This window comes from Scophthalmus maximus, chromosome 22 (assembly GCF_022379125.1).
Source record: "Scophthalmus maximus strain ysfricsl-2021 chromosome 22, ASM2237912v1, whole genome shotgun sequence".
Lineage (NCBI taxonomy): Eukaryota > Metazoa > Chordata > Actinopteri > Pleuronectiformes > Scophthalmidae > Scophthalmus > Scophthalmus maximus.
Window position 1 is genome coordinate 14,488,820 of NC_061536.1, and position 21,957 is coordinate 14,510,776.

The window sequence follows — 21,957 nt, forward strand, 5'->3', positions numbered from 1 at the left end:
GGAAATAGCATGAGGGTAAATCTTTAGTTTAGACTCGGATTTCAAATGACGTCACCTGCACGAAATGGCGGCTCCTGTATCTCAGATATTTTGACCTTGTTTATGTACAGTGGGAGAAAATGGAGATGCTTCATCCATCTTCATTTACAGTCTATGATAAAAACTTAAAGAACATGAGATGATGATTTTGGTGATGTATCACAGGAAGTCATCAGCATAGAGGCTGATTTATCGAAGGAGTCAATGAAATCATCTCTGAGGTGCTGACGGATTTCCTAATGGAAGCAATCAGGTTGTTTTAATAAATGTGTAAAAAGAGTTAGACAAAGAACTGAACCATGTCTGATGGAGATTAATAATTATGTTTGTATTCACTGTAATGAAGTCGTCTACTCTGAGACGCTCGAATAAACTTCATCAAACAGCTGCTGTGTGTGTGTGTCTGTGTGTGTGTGTGTGTGCGCGTGTGTGCGTGTGAGTGTGTATGTGTGTATGTGTGTAAATGTGTGTGTGTGTGTGTGTGTGTGTGTGAGTGTGTATGTGTGTATGTGTGTATGTGTGTGTGTCCTCAGTGAACTGTGTCAGTCTCACTTCACTTTGTGTTCAGTCTGACTGACGGAGGTTTTTGTACGACGCTTTTTCACTGTGTGAACACGTATTGACTGTTGATAACATGAAAACTCTGACAGTAGTAAACTGCAGCATCTTCAGCCTGGACTCCACTGATGGTCAGAGTGAAGTCAGAGTTTGATCCACTGCCTGTAAAACGACCTGGAATCCCTGATGCTCGAGTGGAAGCAGCGTAAATGAGCAGTTTAGGAGTTTCTCCATCTCTCTGTTGGTACCAGGCTAAATAGTGGTAGTTACTCCAAACATAAACATTCTGACTGGTTCTGCATGAGATGGTGGCGGAGTTTCCCACAGCTGATCTCACTGCTCCAGGCTGAGTCACTGTGACTTGGCCTCTGGACTCTGAGGACACAGAGACAGAGACATAAAGCAGCGTCACGGTTCTGTCGGCTTCACTTCAGAGGGACGGACGTTGACGGAGGAGTTGGATTCTCTGGACTTTACCTGTGAAGCAGCAGGAGAGGAGAGTCCAGATGAGGACGCAGGTCAGAGTCATGTTACTGATCGGGAGGACGTCTGTGGCGTCTGTTGTCGTGAAGGACAGCTGTCAGTCATCCAGTCCTCAACTCTCAGGACTATAAAGTCTCCCAGAGCACTGGAGCATGGTGCTGCTGATGCAAAGTGGCTCTCTATGGAAATGCTCTGACTCCAGCAGGAACCTGGATCACTGTGATCCTGCTGTTTATCAGTGGATCAATCACTTGATCAGAGTATTGATCAGGATGTGTCATCACTTGTTTAGATTTTTATCATTATCTCATGTTTCTGTGTTTTCTCATATTCTCTTGTATATTTACAAAAATTGATTTTTCTTTAAAATCTTTATATAAAGTTTTAAGAAATAAAACTTTTTCAATCATGTGGTTATTTGTTGTCGTCAGATTTTAAAACCAGTTGATGAAACGTTACAAACAGACTAATGTTGGTGAGTTTGTTTGTCAGAGTCAGAGAGTCGTGTCTCTGCAGCGAGAGGTTTTTGTACGACGGCTCAGTGACTTTGTTTCACTGTGGCTCACGTTCGGTGGAGGAACCAGACTGGATGTTGGAAGTAAGTCAAATATTCATCAACTGTTTTATTTCAGGAACCATCTCTCTTTTTATTTCCTTCACATTCGACATGCGAGGGAAAGAAGTGGCCTCTTCCACGTAGATTCATGCTTTTTGGAACATGTTGGACCAGAAGACAAAGTTTCTTTTATGACCAGAAACCTTTAAATCTCATGGTGATGAATAACAAACTTTAAGACATGAGATGAAATCTTTTTACCAGATTTAATTCTGAAGCTGCATCTTGAGGTTTTGTAGGTTTAGTTGAGTCGGTCAGAGTCAGAGAGTCGTGTCTCTGCAGCGAGAGGTTTTTGTACGACGGCTCAGTGACTTTGTTTCACTGTGGTGGACTTTTGGTGGAGGAACCAGACTGGATGTTGGAAGTAAGTTTCTCCACAGATACTAAAGAGAATCAAACAATATTGTAAAGTCCTGTGTTGAATCCAGTGTTTAAATATGAATTTAGATCCATTTTGTTCAGATGAAACTGAAGATGAGCATTTGAAAATGTTGAAAAATCTGTCATCACTTTATTGTATCATATGTTGTTTCCAATGTAGTTTTAAATCATTGAAAAAGTTTTATAACCAATGACTGAATTCCTCATGAAGAACGTTTGATGTCTGTCAGATTATTTCATGTTTTATTAACAATGTTTTGTATGTTTAACATGTTTGATGATTTCGATGAGAAAGTTTCAATTGTTGAAATGTATTTCAAGTGTGAGATGATTCTCTCTGTGCTGATTTACATGAGCAGCTTGTTGAAGGGAAGTGAAACAATGTGTGAGCGAGCGACTGGTGGAGCAGAAAGACCTTCTGACTCAAACGCCTCAGAGGGATAAAAAGAATGAAGAGAAGGTGTCCAAGTGTCTGGTGTTTGACTGACAGCTGTGTGGTCCCTGTGCTCTAACCTGATTGGTGTCTCCCAGGTGATGTGCGTCCCACCCTGACGGTGCTGCCCCCCTCCAGCGAGGAGCTGCAGCAGGGGAAGGCCACGCTCCTGTGCCTGGCCAACAAGGGCTTCCCCTCAGACTGGAGTCTGTCCTGGAAGGTGGACGGCAGCAGCAGCAGCAGCAGCTGGGAGGTGAGCAGGAGCCCCGGGCTGCTGGAGAAGGACGGCCACTACAGCTGGAGCAGCACCCTGAGGCTCCCTGCAGACCAGTGGGGGAAGGTGGGCTCTGTGAGCTGTGAGGCCACCCAGGGCTCCCAGACTCCGCTCTCAGAGACACTGAGGAGAGACCAGTGTTCCCAGTCCTGACCTGACTCACTGGGCCTCTGCTGCTGGTTTCACTCTGCTACTGGTCTCAGTCTGTTCACTGCATTTCTGTGTCTCGTCACAATAAAAGATCTGCATCCTGATATTTGTTCTTGCTTATGATGACGCTGAGTGTTTTACCTTTTTCGCACAATAAAGATTTTTGTCTTTGAATCAAAAACATTTCCGTGGATTTGTTATTTAATCAGACGTTTATATTTTGCAGTGGTGAAATGAATCAGGTAGAATTAAGTTGTGAACAAAAGATGTGCATGTAATTTTAATTGACCAATAAGTGAATCTTTGAACACAGATTTAAAATATGGTCGAGGTAAAGTAACATATCATCAACATACGTGGAGATAACATGAAGGTAAATCTTTAGTTTAGACTCTGATTCCAAATGACGTCACCTGCACAAGATGGCGGCTCCTGTATCTCAGATATTTTGACCTTCTTTTTTACAGTGGGAGAAAAAATGAAGATGCTTCATCCATCCTTATTAACAGTCTATGATAAAAGCTTAAACAACACGAGAGAAAGATTTTGGCGATGTAACACAGGAAGTCATCAGCATAGAGGCTGATTTATAAAAGGATTGAATGAAAACATCTCTGAGGTGCTGATGGATTTCCTAATGGAAACAAACAGGTTTTTTAATAAAAGTGTGAAAAGAATTAGACAAAGAACTGAACCATGTCTGATGGAGATTTACAATTGTGTTTGAATTCATCTATATTCACTGTAATCAAGTCGTCTACACTGAGACGCTTGAATAAACTTTATCAAAATGCTGCTGTGTGTATGTGTGTGTGTGTGTGTGTGTGTGTGTGTTTGTGTGTTTGTGTGTGTGTGTGTGTGTGTGTGTGTGTGTGTGTCCTCAGTGAACTGTGTCAGTCTCACTTCACTTTGTGTTCATTCTGACTGACGGAGGTTTTTGTACGACGCTTTTTCACTGTGTGAACACGTACTGACTGTTGATAACATGAAAACTCTGACAGTAGTAAACTGCAGCATCTTCAGCCTGGACTCCACTGATGGTCAGAGTGAAGTCAGAGTTTGATCCACTGCCTGTAAAACGACCTTGAATCCCTGATGCTCGAGTGGAAGCCAAGTAAATAAGCAGTTTAGGAGTTTCTCCATCTCTCTGTTGGTACCAGGCTAAGAGGTGGTAGTTACTACTAACATGAACATTCTGACTGGTTCTGCATGAGATGGTGGCGGAGTTTCCCACAGCTGATCTCACTGCTCCAGGCTGAGTCACTGTGACTTGGCCTCTGGACTCTGAGGACACAGAGACAGAGACATAAAGCAGCGTCACGGTTCTGTCGGCTTCACTTCAGAGGGACGGACGTTGACGGAGGAGTTGGATTCTCTGGACTTTACCTGTGAAGCAGCAGCAGAGGAGAGTCCAGATGAGGACGCAGGTCAGAGTCATGTTACTGATCGGGAGGACGTCTGTGGCGTCTGTTGTCGTGAAGGACAGCTGTCAGTCATCCAGTCCTCAACTCTCAGGACTATAAAGTCTCCCAGAGCACTGGAGCATGGTGCTGCTGATGCAAAGTGGCTCTCTATGGAAATGCTGTTTCTCCACAGACTGATTCATTACGATCTTGTCAATTTTCACTTCAACATGGTTCTGCCCTCATATCTTTAAAGAAATGTGCAAAAACTGTATCCGCTTTAAAATGAAATATTATTTTCCTGTTGTGTGAAGAGGATCATTACATGTAGTTTCCACTTTGGACGATTGAATGAAATTTCTTACATAAACAGTGACAATCAGCACAGTCATTGGTTCTAACATTGAAGAACAACATGTTTCTGAAGCAGGTCGCAGCGATGAAAACAAATCTTATTGTGTGATATGTAACTGCAGTTAATGTCTCATTCTACAGGAAGGCCTCATGACAGATGGATAGGAACCTTCATGGTATTAAAAGAAAACTTAAATGCAAAAGTCGAAATGATTTAAGGTGATATAAGGATATCAAAATGTATTGAAGAGAACATTCATATTTGTGTGTTGTATAATTTGCAGGACTTGACAGAGGGGCTATGTATTTATTTTCAAATGTACCTCAGATGAGTTCACCCACCATTACTTGTTCAAACAGTTTTCCTTGTCTGTTCCTCGGCATTTGTGTTTTTGCTCAAAAGGTTGTGAAATTTCCCATTTGTGTCCTTTTCATTTGGTTTGGAAATCTCAGAGTTCTGGAGTCTCAAAATCTATATTTAAAAAAATACTAAATAGTTGCTGGAATTCATATGAAGGAAAATAATTCACCTCCTTCAGTTTTTTCCCTCAATGAGTTGAGCATTCTTTGTTCGTGTGCTCCAATACATGACCTGTTATTACCTCCACCAAACTTGGTGGAAGGATGGGACATGGGCCAAAGAAGGACCCTCTTCATTTTAACTCGGATCCGGACAAAGGGGAGGATCAAGGAATTATTATTTTCTCTCATCATTTTGAGATATGACATTTGTTGAAGTTTTCAATGACTTCCATGGAAACTAGAACGTCACTCAGTCGAGTTCAGAACTAAACAAGTCCTGACAGTCGCCTTAAAATCATGCAAGCCACATATAATCTTACACACTCATTGATATCAGACGCCTGTTTCAGAAAAAAATGATTTGGTTATACATCAGATAGGTAGGTGACAAGATTGGGTCCTGAAAAATTTGTTATGTAAAGCAGGATGTCTTCTGCAAAATAGTTAATGCTATGATGTGTTGTTCTGAGCAGATGCAGATATTGGTGTATTTGTGTGTGTGTGTGTGTGTGTGTGTGTGTGTGTGTGTGTGTGTGTCCTCAGTTAACTGTGTCAGTCTCACTTCACTTTCTGTTCATTCTGACTGACGGAGGTTTTTGTACGACGCTTTTTCACATACATGGAAATAGCATGAGGGTAAATCTTTAGTTTAGACTCGGATTTCAAATGACGTCACCTGCACGAAATGGCGGCTCCTGTATCTCAGATATTTTGACCTTGTTTATGTACAGTGGGAGAAAATGGAGATGCTTCATCCATCTTCATTTACAGTCTATGATAAAAACTTAAAGAACATGAGATGATGATTTTGGTGATGTATCACAGGAAGTCATCAGCATAGAGGCTGATTTATCGAAGGAGTCAATGAAATCATCTCTGAGGTGCTGAAGGATTTCCTAATGGAAGCAATCAGGTTGTTTTAATAAATGTGTAAAAAGAGTTAGACAAAGAACTGAACCATGTCTGATGGAGATTAATAATTATGTTTGTATTCACTGTAATGAAGTCGTCTCCACTGAGACGCTCGAATAAACTTCATCAAACAGCTGCTGTGTGTGTGTGTCTGTGTGTGTGTGTGTGTGCGTGTGAGTGTGTATGTGTGTATGTGTGTGTGTGTGTGTGAGTGTGTATGTGTGTATGTGTGTGTGTGTGTGTGTCCTCAGTGAACTGTGTCAGTCTCACTTCACTTTGTGTTCAGTCTGACTGACGGAGGTTTTTGTACGACGCTTTTTCACTGTGTGAACACGTTCTGACTGTTGATGTAGTGAAAACTCTGACAGTAGTAAACTGCAGCATCTTCAGCCTGGACTCCACTGATGGTCAGAGTGAAGTCAGAGTTTGATCCACTGCCTGTAAAACGACCTGGAATCCCTGATGCTCGAGTGGAAGCAGCGTAAATGAGCAGTTTAGGAGTTTCTCCATCTCTCTGTTGGTACCAGGCTAAATAGTGGTAGTTACTACTAACATAAACATTCTGACTGGTTCTGCATGAGATGGTGGCGGAGTTTCCCACAGCTGATCTCACTGCTCCAGGCTGAGTCACTGTGACTTGGCCTCTGGACTCTGAGGACACAGAGACAGAGACATAAAGCAGCGTCACGGTTCTGTCGGCTTCACTTCAGAGGGACGGACGTTGACGGAGGAGTTGGATTCTCTGGACTTTACCTGTGAAGCAGCAGCAGAGGAGAGTCCAGATGAGGACGCAGGTCAGAGTCATGTTACTGATCGGGAGGACGTCTGTGGCGTCTGTTGTCGTGAAGGACAGCTGTCAGTCATCCAGTCCTCAACTCTCAGGACTATAAAGTCTCCCAGAGCACTGGAGCATGGTGCTGCTGATGCAAAGTGGCTCTCTATGGAAATGCTCTGACTCCAGCAGGAACCTGGATCACTGTATCCTGCTGTTTATCAGTGGATCAATCACTTGATCAGAGTATTGATCAGGATGTGTCATCACTTGTTTATATTTTTATCATTATCTCATGTTTCTGTGTTTTCTCATATTCTCTTGTATATTTACAAAAATTGATTTTTCTTTAAAATCTTTATATAAAGTTTTAAGAAATAAAACTTTTTCAATCATGTGGTTATTTGTTGTCGTCAGATTTTAAAACCGGTTGATGAAACGTTACAAACAGACTAATGTTGGTGAGTTTGTTTGTCAGAGTCAGAGAGTCGTGTCTCTGCAGCGAGAGGTTTTTGTACGACGGCTCAGTGACTTTGTTTCACTGTGGCTCACGTTCGGTGGAGGAACCAGACTGGATGTTGGAAGTAAGTCAAATATTCATCAACTGTTTTATTTCAGGAACCATCTCTCTTTTTATTTCCTTCACATTCGACATGCGAGGGAAAGAAGTGGCCTCTTCCACGTAGATTCATGCTTTTTGGAACATGTTGGACCAGAAGACAAAGTTTCTTTTATGACCAGAAACCTTTAAATATCATGGTGATGAATAACAAACTTTAAGACATGAGATGAAATCTTTTTACCAGATTTAATTCTGAAGCTGCATCTTGAGGTTTTGTAGGTTTAGTTGAGTCCGTCAGAGTCAGAGAGTCGTGTCTCTGCAGCGAGAGGTTTTTGTACGACGGCTCAGTGACTTTGTTTCACTGTGGTGGACTTTTGGTGGAGGAACCAGACTGGATGTTGGAAGTAAGTTTCTCCACAGATACTAAAGAGAATCAAACAATATTGTAAAGTCCTGTGTTGAATCCAGTGTTTAAATATGAATTTAGATCCATTTTGTTCAGATGAAACTGAAGATGAGCATTTGAAAATGTTGAAAAATCTGTCATCACTTTATCGTATCATATGTTGTTTCCAATGTAGTTTTAAATCATTGAAAAAGTTTTATAACCAATGACTGAATTCCTCATGAAGAACGTTTGATGTCTGTGAGATTATTTCATGTTTTATTAACAATGTTTTGTATGTTTAACATGTTTGATGATTTCGATGAGAAAGTTTCAATTGTTGAAATGTATTTCAAGTGAGAGATGATTCTCTCTGTGCTGATTTACATGAGCAGCTTGTTGAAGGGAAGTGAAACAATGTGTGAGCGAGCGACTGGTGGAGCAGAAAGACCTTCTGACTCAAACGCCTCAGAGGGATAAAAAGAATGAAGAGAAGGTGTCCAAGTGTCTGGTGTTTGACTGACAGCTGTGTGGTCCCTGTGCTCTAACCTGATTGGTGTCTCCCAGGTGATGTGCGTCCCACCCTGACGGTGCTGCCCCCCTCCAGCGAGGAGCTGCAGCAGGGGAAGGCCACGCTCCTGTGCCTGGCCAACAAGGGCTTCCCCTCAGACTGGAGTCTGTCCTGGAAGGTGGACGGCAGCAGCAGCAGCAGCAGCTGGGAGGTGAGCAGGAGCCCCGGGCTGCTGGAGAAGGACGGCCACTACAGCTGGAGCAGCACCCTGAGGCTCCCTGCAGATCAGTGGGGGAAGGTGGGCTCTGTGAGCTGTGAGGCCACCCAGGGCTCCCAGACTCCGCTCTCAGAGACACTGAGGAGAGACCAGTGTTCCCAGTCCTGACCTGACTCACTGGGCCTCTGCTGCTGGTTTCACTCTGCTACTGGTCTCAGTCTGTTCACTGCATTTCTGTGTCTCGTCACAATAAAAGATCTGCATCCTGATATTTGTTCTTGCTTATGATGACGCTGAGAGTTTTACCCTTTTCGCACAATAAAGATTTTTTTCTCTGAATTTAAAATGTTTCAATGGATTTGTTATTTGAACAGACATGTAGTTTCTGCATTGTTATAATAAACTTAGTATGATTAAGTTGTTCCCTGAATATGAGGGAATGTAATTTTTATTGTCTTGTAAGTACATAATATATAATATAAGTAATATGATATGGAAATAACATGAAGATAAGTCTTTAGAATTTTTCTTTGCTTTTATAAACTATTCACATTAGGTCGATTCTCCAAAAAGTTGAACGAATGCAAAATTAATGACAGAAGAAAAAAACACTAGTGGGTCAAATTTCAAACTTGCAGTGGTGTAATGTTGTAAGTCGGAATAAGCTGTGGACAAAAAATGAGTGAATGTAATCTTAATTGACCTGTGAGTAAATCTTTGAACACATTGAAAATATTTGTGAAATAAAGTAAAATATCGTCGACATAGATGGAGATAACTTGAGGACAAATCTTAAATATTTAGTTTTGAAACAACTATTTTCAGAAGTTGTTTCTGGAAAAACTCAAACACAAATGCAAAATAAATGACAGAAGGACTCAACCACTAATTTGTCAATGTTTAGAAACTGGATAATAATTCTTCATCGCTAACTTAAAGTTACTTTAATAAAAAATAAGATCAACTTACATGAAAAAATATCAGGTTTCAAATTTCTAAACTCTATCAATTAAGTAAATATTATTGAGAAATATATCGTGAACCATTTCAACACTGTTGATGTTTGTTGGATATTTCAGAAAAGAACAATCTCATTAAACTTTTTTAAAAAGCTTTAAAAGAAAATCTTCATCAGCATGTTTGTTGAAAGACTCGCAGACATCGTCTGACTGTTTGAATCAAATCAGCATGTAAACATTCTTTTATAACCTGATCAATAAATATTCATGTGATCTTATTAAAGGTTTTATTGTAGTGTGTAAAATATCAACAGTTTAAATGTTTAGTGTAACTGTGACAAATACTTTGGTTCTTTTTACTTCATGTGTGAGGTTCTGTGCAGCTGATGAGTCAGATCAGTTCCTCTTCAGCTGAGGGAGGTTTTTGTACGACGTTGTATCACTGTGTGAACGGGAAGCTGTTACGCTGCTGACAGTAATAAACTCCGCCATCTTCAGTCTGAACCGCTCTGATGGTCAACGTGAAGTCAGTCTGATGTGCAGTCGCACTAAAACGATCTGGAACTCCAGACTGACGTGCTGTAGTATCAGCAATCAGGAGTTTAGGAGCTTCTCCAGGTTTCTGCAGGTACCAGTTCATGTCATCACCTATAAGTGTGCTGGCTTTACACCTGATAGAGACAGTCTGTCCTGGAACAACAGACTGAGATCCAGGAGTCTGAGTCAGGACGATTTCTCCTGATGAACCTGACAACATGAAAAAAACAGGAGAATGGTTACGAATACAAATCCAGCTTGGAGAAAGAAAGACCATCAGCGTCCAGACGGACGAGGATCATTTCTTTAAGGTGGACAACAGACGGAAGAAGGTCAGTGCTGCTTGTGTCAGTGTTGCTCCGTGACAGCAGAGCGTCACTGTGCTGAAGATGGTTGCATCCTGAAGCAAAGTGTTCAGAGGAGAGTCTCACCCTGAACAAGGAGCCCCAGCGTGGCCAGCAGGATATTCACACACTTCATGGCTGTGGCTGTGAAAGACCTGGACAGCCACTGATCAACACTGGCCTCTTAACGGCCGGGAGCAGAGAGGCAGGACCCGTATGCAAAACACACAGAGTCAGTGAACTGCAGCCGTCCTCAACATGTCCTGCTGTGTCCCACCAGCACTGACAGACCTGACTGTTTCACGTAAGTATGACGTGAGGGGGAAATACTGGTCCAACATTAACTTCCAAACCTTCATTTGACTTCCAGCAAACAGATGGAAAAGTCTGGTGTGAAATCTGTGATGGAACAATTTTGAATCATCTCACTGAGGTTGTATTTCGATTTGACAGAGTGTAAAATGAGCAGTGAATGATGTGAAACCTCAAATCCAGCAAAGTCAAACTAGACGATCAAACTGATAAAGTAGCTGCTCAGACTGTGAAACGACAGCTGTAATGATTCATTTAAAACAACAGATGCTCCTCAAGACGGGAAGAGGTTTGATTATCAAGTCAGGAATATCAGGATTTTGGTGATGCAACACAGGAAGTCATCAGCATAGAGGCTGATTTATAAAAGGATTGAATGAAAACATCTCTGAGGTGCTGATGGATTTCCTAATGGAAACAAACAGGTTTTTTAATAAATGTGTGAAAAGAATTAGACAAAGAACTGAACCATGTCTGATGGAGATTTACAATTGTGTTTGAATTCATCTATATTCACTGTAATCAAGTCGTCTACACTGAGACGCTTCAATAAACTTCATCAAACAATTGCTCTGTGTGTGTGTGTGTGTGTGTGTGTGTGTGTTGTGTGTGTGTGTCCTCAGTGAACTGTGTCAGTCTCACTTCACTTTGTGTTCATTCTGACTGACGGAGGTTTTTGTATGACGCTTTTTCACTGTGTGAACACGTATTGACTGTTGATAACATGAAAACTCTGACAGTAGTAAACTGCAGCATCTTCAGCCTGGACTCCACTGATGGTCAGAGTGAAGTCAGAGTTTGATCCACTGCCTGTAAAACGACCTGGAATCCCTGATGCTCGACTGGAAGCATAGTAAATGAGCAGTTGAGGAGTTTCTCCATCTCTCTGTTGGTACCAGGCTAAATAGTTTGAGCTATAAACATTCTGACTGGTTCTGCATGAGATGGTGGCGGAGTTTCCCACAGCTGATCTCACTGCTCCAGGCTGAGTCACTGTGACTTGGCCTCTGGACTCTGAGGACACAGAGACAGAGACATAAAGCAGCGTCACGGTTCTGTCGGCTTCACTTCAGAGGGACGGACGTTGACGGAGGAGTTGGATTCTCTGGACTTTACCTGTGAAGCAGCAGCAGAGGAGAGTCCAGATGAGGACGCAGGTCAGAGTCATGTTACTGATCGGGAGGACGTCTGTGGCGTCTGTTGTCGTGAAGGACAGCTGTCAGTCATCCAGTCCTCAACTCTCAGGACTATAAAGTCTCCCAGAGCACTGGAGCATGGTGCTGCTGATGCAAAGTGGCTCTCTATGGAAATGCTGTTTCTCCACAGACTGATTCATTACGATCTTGTCAATTTTCACTTCAACATGGTTCTGGCCTCATATCTTTAAACAAATGTGCAAAAACTGTATCCGCTTTAAAATGAAATATTATGTTCCTCTCGTGTGAAGAGGATCATTACATGTAGTTTCCACTTTGGACGATTGAATGAAATTTCTTACATAAACAGTGACAATCAGCAAGGTCATTGGTTCTAACATTGAAGAACAACATGTTTCTGAAGCAGGTCGCAACAATGAAAACAAATCTTATCGTGTGATATGTAACTGCAGTTAATGTCTCATTCTACAGGAAGGCCTCATGACAGATGGATAGGAACCTTCATGGTATTAAAAGAAAACTTAAACGCAAAAGTCAAATTGATTCATGATGATATGAGGATTGAAAAATGTATTGAAGAGAACATTCATATTTGTGTGTTGTATAATTTGCAGGACTTGACAGAGGGGCTATGTATTTATTTTCAAATGTACCTCAGATGAGTTCACCCACCATTACTTGTTCAAACAGTTTTCCTTGTCTGTTCCTCTGCATTTGTGTTTTTGCTCAAAAGTTTGTGAAATTTCCCATTTGTGTCCTTTTCATTTGGTTTGGAAATCTCAGAGTTCTGGAGTCTCAAAATCTATATTTAAAAAAATACTAAATAGTTGCTGGAATTCATATGAAGGAAAATAATTCACCTCCTTCAGTTTTTTCCCTCAATGAGTTGAGCATTCTTTGTTCGTCTACTTTAATACATGACCTGTTATTACCTCCACCAAACTTGGTGGAAGGATGGGACATGGGCCAAAGAAGGACCCTCTTCATTTTAACTCGGATCCGGACAAAGGGGAGGATCAAGGAATTATTATTTTCTCTCATCATTTTGAGATACGACATTTGTTGAAGTTTTCAACGACTTCCATGGAAACTAGAACGTCACTCAGTCGAGTTCAGAACTAAACAAGTCCTGACAGTCGCCTTAAAATCAAGCAAGCCACATATAATCTTACACACTCATTGATATCAGACGCCTGTTTCAGAAGAAAATTATTCGGTCATAGATCAGATAGGTAGGTGACAAGATTGGGCCGTGAAAGATTTGTTATTTAAAGCAGGATGTCGTCTGCAAAATAGTTTATTCTATGATATGTAGCTCTGAGCAGATGCAGATATTGGTGTGTGTGCATGTGTGTGTGTGTGTGTGTGTATTTGTGTGTGTGTGTGTGTGTGTGTGTATGTGTGTGTGTGTATGTGTGTGTGTGTGTGTGTGTGTGTGTGTGTGTCCTCAGTGAACTGTGTCAGTCTCACTTCACTTTGTGTTCATTCTGACTGACGGAGGTTTTTGTACGACGCTTTTTCACTGTGTGAACACCCACTGACTGTTGATAACATGAGAACTCTGACAGTAGTAAACTGCAGCATCTTCAGCCTGGACTCCACTGATGGTCAGAGTGAAGTCAGAGTTTGATCCACTGCCTGTAAAACGACCTTGAATCCCTGATGCTCGAGTGGAAGCACGGTAAATGAGCAGTTTAGGAGTTTCTCCATCTCTCTGTTGGTACCAGGCTAAGAAGTCTGAGTTATAAACATTCTGACTGGTTCTGCATGAGATGGTGGCGGAGTTTCCCACAGCTGATCTCACTGCTCCAGGCTGAGTCACTGTGACTTGGCCTCTGGACTCTGAGGACACAGAGACAGAGACATAAAGCAGCGTCACGGTTCTGTCGGCTTCACTTCAGAGGGACGGACGTTGACGGAGGAGTTGGATTCTCTGGACTTTACCTGTGAAGCAGCAGCAGAGGAGAGTCCAGATGAGGACGCAGGTCAGAGTCATGTTACTGATCGGGAGGACGTCTGTGGCGTCTGTTGTCGTGAAGGACAGCTGTCAGTCATCCAGTCCTCAACTCTCAGGACTATAAAGTCTCCCAGAGCACTGGAGCATGGTGCTGCTGATGCAAAGTGGCTCTCTATGGAAATGCTCTGACTCCAGCAGGAACCTGGATCACTGTGATCCTGCTGTTTATCAGTGGATCAATCACTTGATCAGAGTATTGATCAGGATGTGTCATCACTTGTTTAGATTTTTATCATTATCTCATGTTTCTGTGTTTTCTCATATTCTCTTGTATATTTACAAAAATTGATTTTTCTTTAAAATCTTTATATAAAGTTTTAAGAAATAAAACTTTTTCAATCATGTGGTTATTTGTTGTCGTCAGATTTTAAAACCGGTTGATGAAACGTTACAAACAGACTAATGTTGGTGAGTTTGTTTGTCAGAGTCAGAGAGTCGTGTCTCTGCAGCGAGAGGTTTTTGTACGACGGCTCAGTGACTTTGTTTCACTGTGGCTCACGTTCGGTGGAGGAACCAGACTGGATGTTGGAAGTAAGTCAAATATTCATCAACTGTTTTATTTCAGGAACCATCTGTCTTTTTATTTCCTTCACATTCGACATGCGAGGGAAAGAAGTGGCCTCTTCCACGTAGATTCATGCTTTTTGGAACATGTTGGACCAGAAGACAAAGTTTCTTTAATGACCAGAAACCTTTAAATCTCATGGTGATGAATAACAAACTTTAAGACATGAGATGAAATCTTTTTACCAGATTTAATTCTGAAGCTGCATCTTGAGGTTTTGTAGGTTTAGTTGAGTCCGTCAGAGTCAGAGAGTCGTGTCTCTGCAGCGAGAGGTTTTTGTACGACGGCTCAGTGACTTTGTTTCACTGTGGTGGACTTTTGGTGGAGGAACCAGACTGGATGTTGGAAGTAAGTTTCTCCACAAATACTAAAGAGAATCAAACAATATTGTAAAGTCCTGTGTTGAATCCAGTGTTTAAATATGAATTTAGATCCATTTTGTTCAGATGAAACTGAAGATGAGCATTTGAAAATGTTGAAAAATCGGTCATCACTTTATCGTATCATATGTTGTTTCCAATGTAGTTTTAAATCGTTGAAAAAGTTTTATAACCAATGACTGATTTCCTCATGAAGAACGTTTGATGTCTGTCAGATTATTTCATGTTTTATTAGCAATGTTTTGTATGTTTAACATGTTTGATGATTTCGATGAGAAAGTTTCAATTGTTGAAATGTATTTCAGGTCAAAGTGTGAGATGATTCTCTCTGTGCTGATTTACATGAGCAGCTTGTTGAAGGGAAGTGAAACAATGTGTGAGCGAGCGACTGGTGGAGCAGAAAGACCTTCTGACTCAAACGCCTCAGAGGGATAAAAAGAATGAAGAGAAGGTGTCCAAGTGTCTGGTGTTTGACTGACAGCTGTGTGGTCCCTGTGCTCTAACCTGATTGGTGTCTCCCAGGTGATGTGCGTCCCACCCTGACGGTGCTGCCCCCCTCCAGCGAGGAGCTGCAGCAGGGGAAGGCCACGCTCCTGTGCCTGGCCAACAAGGGCTTCCCCTCAGACTGGAGTCTGTCCTGGAAGGTGGACGGCAGCAGCAGCAGCAGCAGCTGGGAGGTGAGCAGGAGCCCCGGGCTGCTGGAGAAGGACGGCCACTACAGCTGGAGCAGCACCCTGAGGCTCCCTGCAGACCAGTGGGGGAAGGTGGGCTCTGTGAGCTGTGAGGCCACCCAGGGCTCCCAGACTCCGCTCTCAGAGACACTGAGGAGAGACCAGTGTTCCCAGTCCTGACCTGACTCACTGGGCCTCTGCTGCTGGTTTCACTCTGCTACTGGTCTCAGTCTGTTCACTGCATTTCTGTGTCTCGTCACAATAAAAGATCTGCATCCTGATATTTGTTCTTGCTTATGATGACGCTGAGTGTTTTACCCTTTTCGCACAATAAAGATTTTTTTCTCTGAATTTAAAATGTTTCAATGGATTTGTTATTTGAACAGACATGTAGTTTCTGCATTGTTATAATAAACTTAGTATGATTAAGTTGTTCCCTGAATATGAGGGAATGTAATTTTTATTGTCTTGTAAGTACATAATATATAATATAAGTAATATGATATGGAAATAACATGAAGATAAGTCTTTAGAATTTTCTTTGCTTTTATAAACTATTCACATTAGGTCGATTCTCCAAAAAGTTAAACAAATGCAAAATTAATGACAGAAGAAAAAAATACTAGTGGGTCAAATTTCAAACTTGCAGTGGTGTAATGTTTTAAGTTGGAATAAGCTGTGGACAAAAAATGAGTGAATATAATCTTAATTGACCCGTGAGTAAATCTTTGAACACATTGAAAATATTTGTGAAATAAAGTAAAATATCGTCGACATAGATGGAGATAACTTGAGGACAAATATTAAATAAATAGTTTAGAAACAAATATTTTCAGAAGTTGTTTCTGGAAAAACTCAAACACAAATGCAAAATAAATGACAGAAGGACTCAACCACTAATGTGTCACTCTTTAGAAACTGGATAATAATTCTTCATCGCTAACTTAAAGTTACTTTAATAAAAAATAAGATCAACGAACATGAAGTAAATATCAGGTTTCAAATTTCTAAACTCTATCAATTAAGTAAATATTATTGAGAAATATATTGTGAACCATTTCAACACTGTTGATGTTTGTTGGATATTTCAGAAAAGAACAATCTCATTAAACTTTTTTAAAAAGCTGTAAAAGAAAATCTTCATCAGCATGTTTGTTGAAAGACTCGCAGACATCGTCTGACTGTTTGAATCAAATCAGCATGTAAACATTCTTTTATAACCTGATCAATAAATATTCATGTGATGTTATTAAAGGTTTTATTGTAGTGTGTAAAATATCAACAGTTTAAATGTTTAATGTAACTGTAACAAATACTTTGGTTTTATTTACTTCATGTGTGAGTTTCTGTGCAGCTGATGAGTCAGATCAGTTCCTCTTCAGCTGACGGAGGTTTTTGTACGACGCTTTTTCACTGTGTGAACACCCACTGACTGTTGATGTAGTGAAGACTCTGACAGTAGTAAACTGCAGCATCTTCAGCCTGGACTCCACTGATGGTCAGAGTGAAGTCAGAGTTTGATCCACTGCCTGTAAAACGACCTGGAATCCCTGATGCTCGAGTGGAAGCCAAGTAAATGAGCAGTTTAGGAGTTTCTCCATCTCTCTGTTGGTACCAGGCTAAATAGTTTGAGCTATAAACATTCTGACTGGTTCTGCATGAGATGGTGGCGGAGTTTCCCACAGCTGATCTCACTGCTCCAGGCTGAGTCACTGTGACTTGGCCTCTGGACTCTGAGGACACAGAGACAGAGACATAAAGCAGCGTCACGGTTCTGTCGGCTTCACTTCAGAGGGACGGACGTTGACGGAGGAGTTGGATTCTCTGGACTTTACCTGTGAAGCAGCAGCAGAGGAGAGTCCAGATGAGGACGCAGGTCAGAGTCATGTTACTGATCGGGAGGACGTCTGTGGCGTCTGTTGTCGTGAAGGACAGCTGTCAGTCATCCAGTCCTCAACTCTCAGGACTATAAAGTCTCCCAGAGCACTGGAGCATGGTGCTGCTGATGCAAAGTGGCTCTCTATGGAAATGCTGTTTCTCCACAGACTGATTCATTACGATCTTGTCAATTCTCACTTCAACATGGTTCTGGCCTCATATCTTTAAACAAATGTGCAACAACTGTATCCGCTGGAAAATGAAATACTATTTTCCTCTCGTGTAAAGAGGATCATTAAATGTAGTTTCCACTTTGGACGATTGAATGAAATGTCTCACATAAACAGTGACAATCAGCACAGTCATTGGTTCTAACATTGAAGAACAACATGTTTCTGAAGCAGGTCGCAACGATGAAAACAAATCTTATTGTGTGATATGGAACTGCAGTTAATGTCTCATTCTACAGGAAGGCCTCATGACAGATGGAGAGGAACCTTCACGGTATTAAAAGAAAACCTAAATGCAAAAGTCAAAATGATTTACGATGATATGAGGATAGAAAAATGTATTGAAGAGAACATTCATATTTGGGTGTTGTATAATTTGCAGGACTTGACAGAGGGGCTATGTATTTATTTTCAAATGTACCTCAGATGAGTTCACCCAAATTACTTGTTCAAGCAGTTTTCCTTGTCTGTTCCTCGGCGTTTGTGTTCTTGCTCAAAAATTTGTGAAATTTTCCATTTGTGTCCTTTTCATTGGGTTTGGAAATCTCAGAGTTTTAGAGTCTCAAAATCTATTTAAAAAAAATACAAAATAGTTGCTCAAATTCATATGGAGGAAAATAATTCACCTCTTTCAGTTTTTTCCCTCAATGAGTTGAGCATTCTTTGTTCGTCTACTTTAATACATGACCTGTTATTACCTCCACCAAACTTGGTGGAAGGATGGGACATGGGCCAAAGAAGGACCCTCTACATTTTAACTCAGATCCGGACAAAGGGGAGGATCAAGGAATTATTATTTTCTCTCACCATTTTGAGATATGACATTTGTTGAAGTTTTCAACGACTTCCATGGAAACTAGAACGTCACTCAGTCGAGTTCAGAACTAAAAAGTCCTGACAGTCGCCTTAAAATCAAGCAAGCCACATATAATCTTACACACTCATTGATATCAGACGCCTGTTTCAGAAAAAAATGATTTGGTTATACATCAGATAGGTAGGTGACGAGATTGGGTCCTGAAAAATTTGTTATGTAAAGCAGGATGTCTTCTGCAAAATAGTTTATGCTATGATGTGTTGTTCTGAGCAGATGCAGATATTGGTGTATTTGTGTGTGTGTGTGTGTGTGTGTGTGTGTGTTTGTGTCCTCAGTTAACTGTGTCAGTCTCACTTCACTTTCTGTTCATTCTGACTGACGGAGGTTTTTGTACTACGCTTTTTCACATACATGGAGATAGCATGAGGGTAAATCTTTAGTTTAGACTCGGATTTCAAATGACGTCACCTGCACGAAATGGCGGCTCCTGTATCTCAGATATTTTGACCTTGTTTATGTACAGTGGGAGAAAATGGAGATGCTTCGTCCATCTTCATTTACAGTCTATGATAAAAACTTAAAGAACATGAGATGATGATTTTGGTGATGTATCACAGGAAGTCATCAGCATAGAGGCTGATTTATCGAAGGAGTCAAAGAAATCATCTCTGAGGTGCTGACGGATTTCCTAATGGAAGCAATCAGGTAGTTTTAATAAATGTGTAAAAAGAGTTAAACAAAGAACTGAAACATGTCTGATGGAGATTAATAATTATGTTTGTATTCACTGTAATGAAGTCGTCTACACTGAGACGCTCGAATAAACTTCATCAAACAGCTGTTGTGTCTGTGTGTGTGTGTGTGCGTGTGAGTGTGTATGTGTGTGTGTGTGTGTGAGTGTGTATGTGTGTGTGTGTGTGTGTGTGTGTCCTCAGTGAACTGTGTCAGTCTCACTTCACTTTGTGTTCATTCTGACTGACGGAGGTTTTTGTTCGACGCTTTTTCACTGTGTGAACACGTATTGACTGTTGATGTAGTGTTCACTCTGACAGTAGTAAACTGCAGCATCTTCAGCCTGGACTCCACTGATGGTCAGAGTGAAGTCAGAGTTTGATCCACTGCCTGTAAAACGACCTTGAATCCCTGATGCTCGAGTGGAAGCCCAGTAAATGAGCAGTTTAGGAGTTTCTCCATCTCTCTGTTGGTACCAGGCTAAGAGGTGGTAGTTACTCCAAACACGAACATTCTGACTGGTTCTGCATGAGATGGTGGCGGAGTTTCCCACAGCTGATCTCACTGCTCCAGGCTGAGTCACTGTGACTTGGCCTCTGGACTCTGAGGACACAGAGACAGAGACATAAAGCAGCGTCACGGTTCTGTCGGCTTCACTTCAGAGGGACGGACGTTGACGGAGGAGTTGGATTCTCTGGACTTTACCTGTGAAGCAGCAGCAGAGGAGAGTCCAGATGAGGACGCAGGTCAGAGTCATGTTACTGATCGGGAGGACGTCTGTGGCGTCTGTTGTCGTGAAGGACAGCTGTCAGTCATCCAGTCCTCAACTCTCAGGACTATAAAGTCTCCCAGAGCACTGGAGCATGGTGCTGCTGATGCAAAGTGGCTCTCTATGGAAATGCTGTTTCTCCACAGACTGATTCATTACGATCTTGTCAATTTTCACTTCAACATGGTTCTGGCCTCATATCTTTAAACAAATGTGCAAAAACTGTATCCGCTTTAAAATGAAATATTATGTTCCTCTCGTGTGAAGAGGATCATTACATGTAGTTTCCACTTTGGACGATTGAATGAAATTTCTTACATAAACAGTGACAATCAGCAAGGTCATTGGTTCTAACATTGAAGAACAACATGTTTCTGAAGCAGGTCGCAACGATGAAAACAAATCTTATCGTGTGATATGTAACTGCAGTTAATGTCTCATTCTACAGGAAGGCCTCATGACAGATGGAGAGGAACCTTCATGGTATTAAAAGAAAACTTAAACGCAAAAGTCAAATTGATTTACGATGATATGAGGATTGAAAAATGTATTGAAGAGAACATTCATATTTGTGTGTTGTATAATTTGCAGGACTTGACAGAGGGGCTATGTATTTATTTTCAAATGTACCTCAGATGAGTTCACCCACCATTACTTGTTCAAACAGTTTTCCTTGTCTGTTCCTCTGCATTTGTGTTTTTGCTCAAAAGTTTGTGAAATTTCCCATTTGTGTCCTTTTCATTTGGTTTGGAAATCTCAGAGTTCTGGAGTCTCAAAATCTATATTTAAAAAAATACTAAATAGTTGCTGGAATTCATATGAAGGAAAATAATTCACCTCCTTCAGTTTTTTCCCTCAATGAGTTGAGCATTCTTTGTTCGTCTGCTCCAATACATGACCTGTTATTACCTCCACCAAACTTGGTGGAAGGATGGGACATGGGCCAAAGAAGGACCCTCTTCATTTTAACTCAGATCTGGACAAAGGGGAGGATCAAGGAATTATTATTTTCTCTCATCATTTTGAGACACGACATTTGTTGAAGTTTTCAACGACTTCCATGGAAACTAGAACGTCACTCAGTCGAGCTCAGAACTAAACAAGTCCTGACAGTCGCCTTAAAATCAAGCAAGCCACATATAATCTTACACACTCATTGATATCAGACACCTGTTTCAGAAGAAAGTGATTCGGTCATAGATCAGAGAGGTAGGTGACAAGATTGGGCCGTGAAAGATTTGTTATTTAAAGCAGGATGTCGTCTGCAAAATAGTTTATTCTATGATGTGTAGCTCTGAGCAGATGCAGATATTGGTGTGTGTGCATGTGTGTGTGTGTGTGTGTGTGTGTGTATTTGTGTGTGTGTGTGTATGTATGTGTGTGTGTGTATGTGTGTGTGTGTGTGTGTGTGTGTGTCCTCAGTGAACTGTGTCAGTCTCACTTCACTTTGTGTTCATTCTGACTGACGGAGGTTTTTGTACGACGCTTTTTCACTGTGTGAACACCCACTGACTGTTGATAACATGAGAACTCTGACAGTAGTAAACTGCAGCATCTTCAGCCTGGACTCCACTGATGGTCAGAGTGAAGTCAGAGTTTGATCCACTGCCTGTAAAACGACCTTGAATCCCTGATGCTCGACTGGAAGCATAGTAAATGAGCAGTTTAGGAGTTTCTCCATCTCTCTGTTGGTACCAGGCTAAGAGGTGGTAGTTACTCCAAACATGAACATTCTGACTGGTTCTGCATGAGATGGTGGCGGAGTTTCCCACAGCTGATCTCACTGCTCCAGGCTGAGTCACTGTGACTTGGCCTCTGGACTCTGAGGACACAGAGACAGAGACATAAAGCAGCGTCACGGTTCTGTCGGCTTCACTTCAGAGGGACGGACGTTGACGGAGGAGTTGGATTCTCTGGACTTTACCTGTGAAGCAGCAGCAGAGGAGAGTCCAGATGAGGACGCAGGTCAGAGTCATGTTACTGATCGGGAGGACGTCTGTGGCGTCTGTTGTCGTGA

At 41.5% G+C, this 21,957-nt stretch overlaps 12 gene segments (V, D, J or C); 3 read left to right on the top strand and 9 right to left on the bottom strand.

Annotated features, from left to right (window-relative positions):
• Positions 1-608: 608 nt before the first annotated feature.
• On the bottom strand, positions 609-1,126 carry LOC118292488. The segment is given in 2 exon segments: positions 609-972; positions 1,075-1,126. Coding segments are annotated over 2 exon segments (384 nt in total).
• A 386-nt stretch (positions 1,127-1,512) lies between these two features.
• LOC124849788 lies at positions 1,513-3,115 on the top strand. The segment is given in 2 exon segments: positions 1,513-1,678; positions 2,609-3,115. Coding segments are annotated over 2 exon segments (480 nt in total).
• A 445-nt stretch (positions 3,116-3,560) lies between these two features.
• On the bottom strand, positions 3,561-4,372 carry LOC118291720. The segment is given in 2 exon segments: positions 3,561-4,218; positions 4,321-4,372. Coding segments are annotated over 2 exon segments (384 nt in total).
• A 1,743-nt stretch (positions 4,373-6,115) lies between these two features.
• Positions 6,116-6,930, bottom strand: LOC118291721. The segment is given in 2 exon segments: positions 6,116-6,776; positions 6,879-6,930. Coding segments are annotated over 2 exon segments (384 nt in total).
• A 385-nt stretch (positions 6,931-7,315) lies between these two features.
• LOC124849787 lies at positions 7,316-8,841 on the top strand. The segment is given in 2 exon segments: positions 7,316-7,481; positions 8,412-8,841. Coding segments are annotated over 2 exon segments (480 nt in total).
• A 1,114-nt stretch (positions 8,842-9,955) lies between these two features.
• Positions 9,956-10,656, bottom strand: LOC118291733. The segment is given in 2 exon segments: positions 9,956-10,278; positions 10,500-10,656. Coding segments are annotated over 2 exon segments (357 nt in total).
• Positions 10,657-11,113: 457 nt separating this feature from the next.
• LOC124849797 lies at positions 11,114-11,892 on the bottom strand. The segment is given in 2 exon segments: positions 11,114-11,738; positions 11,841-11,892. Coding segments are annotated over 2 exon segments (375 nt in total).
• Positions 11,893-13,378: 1,486 nt separating this feature from the next.
• LOC118291730 lies at positions 13,379-13,877 on the bottom strand. The segment is given in 2 exon segments: positions 13,379-13,723; positions 13,826-13,877. Coding segments are annotated over 2 exon segments (375 nt in total).
• A 386-nt stretch (positions 13,878-14,263) lies between these two features.
• LOC118292490 lies at positions 14,264-15,872 on the top strand. The segment is given in 2 exon segments: positions 14,264-14,429; positions 15,366-15,872. Coding segments are annotated over 2 exon segments (480 nt in total).
• A 954-nt stretch (positions 15,873-16,826) lies between these two features.
• Positions 16,827-17,401, bottom strand: LOC118291726. The segment is given in 2 exon segments: positions 16,827-17,247; positions 17,350-17,401. Coding segments are annotated over 2 exon segments (375 nt in total).
• Positions 17,402-18,293: 892 nt separating this feature from the next.
• Positions 18,294-19,928, bottom strand: LOC118291719. The segment is given in 3 exon segments: positions 18,294-18,330; positions 19,447-19,774; positions 19,877-19,928. Coding segments are annotated over 3 exon segments (417 nt in total).
• A 1,487-nt stretch (positions 19,929-21,415) lies between these two features.
• On the bottom strand, positions 21,416-21,916 carry LOC118291717. The segment is given in 2 exon segments: positions 21,416-21,762; positions 21,865-21,916. Coding segments are annotated over 2 exon segments (384 nt in total).
• Positions 21,917-21,957: the final 41 nt, after the last annotated feature.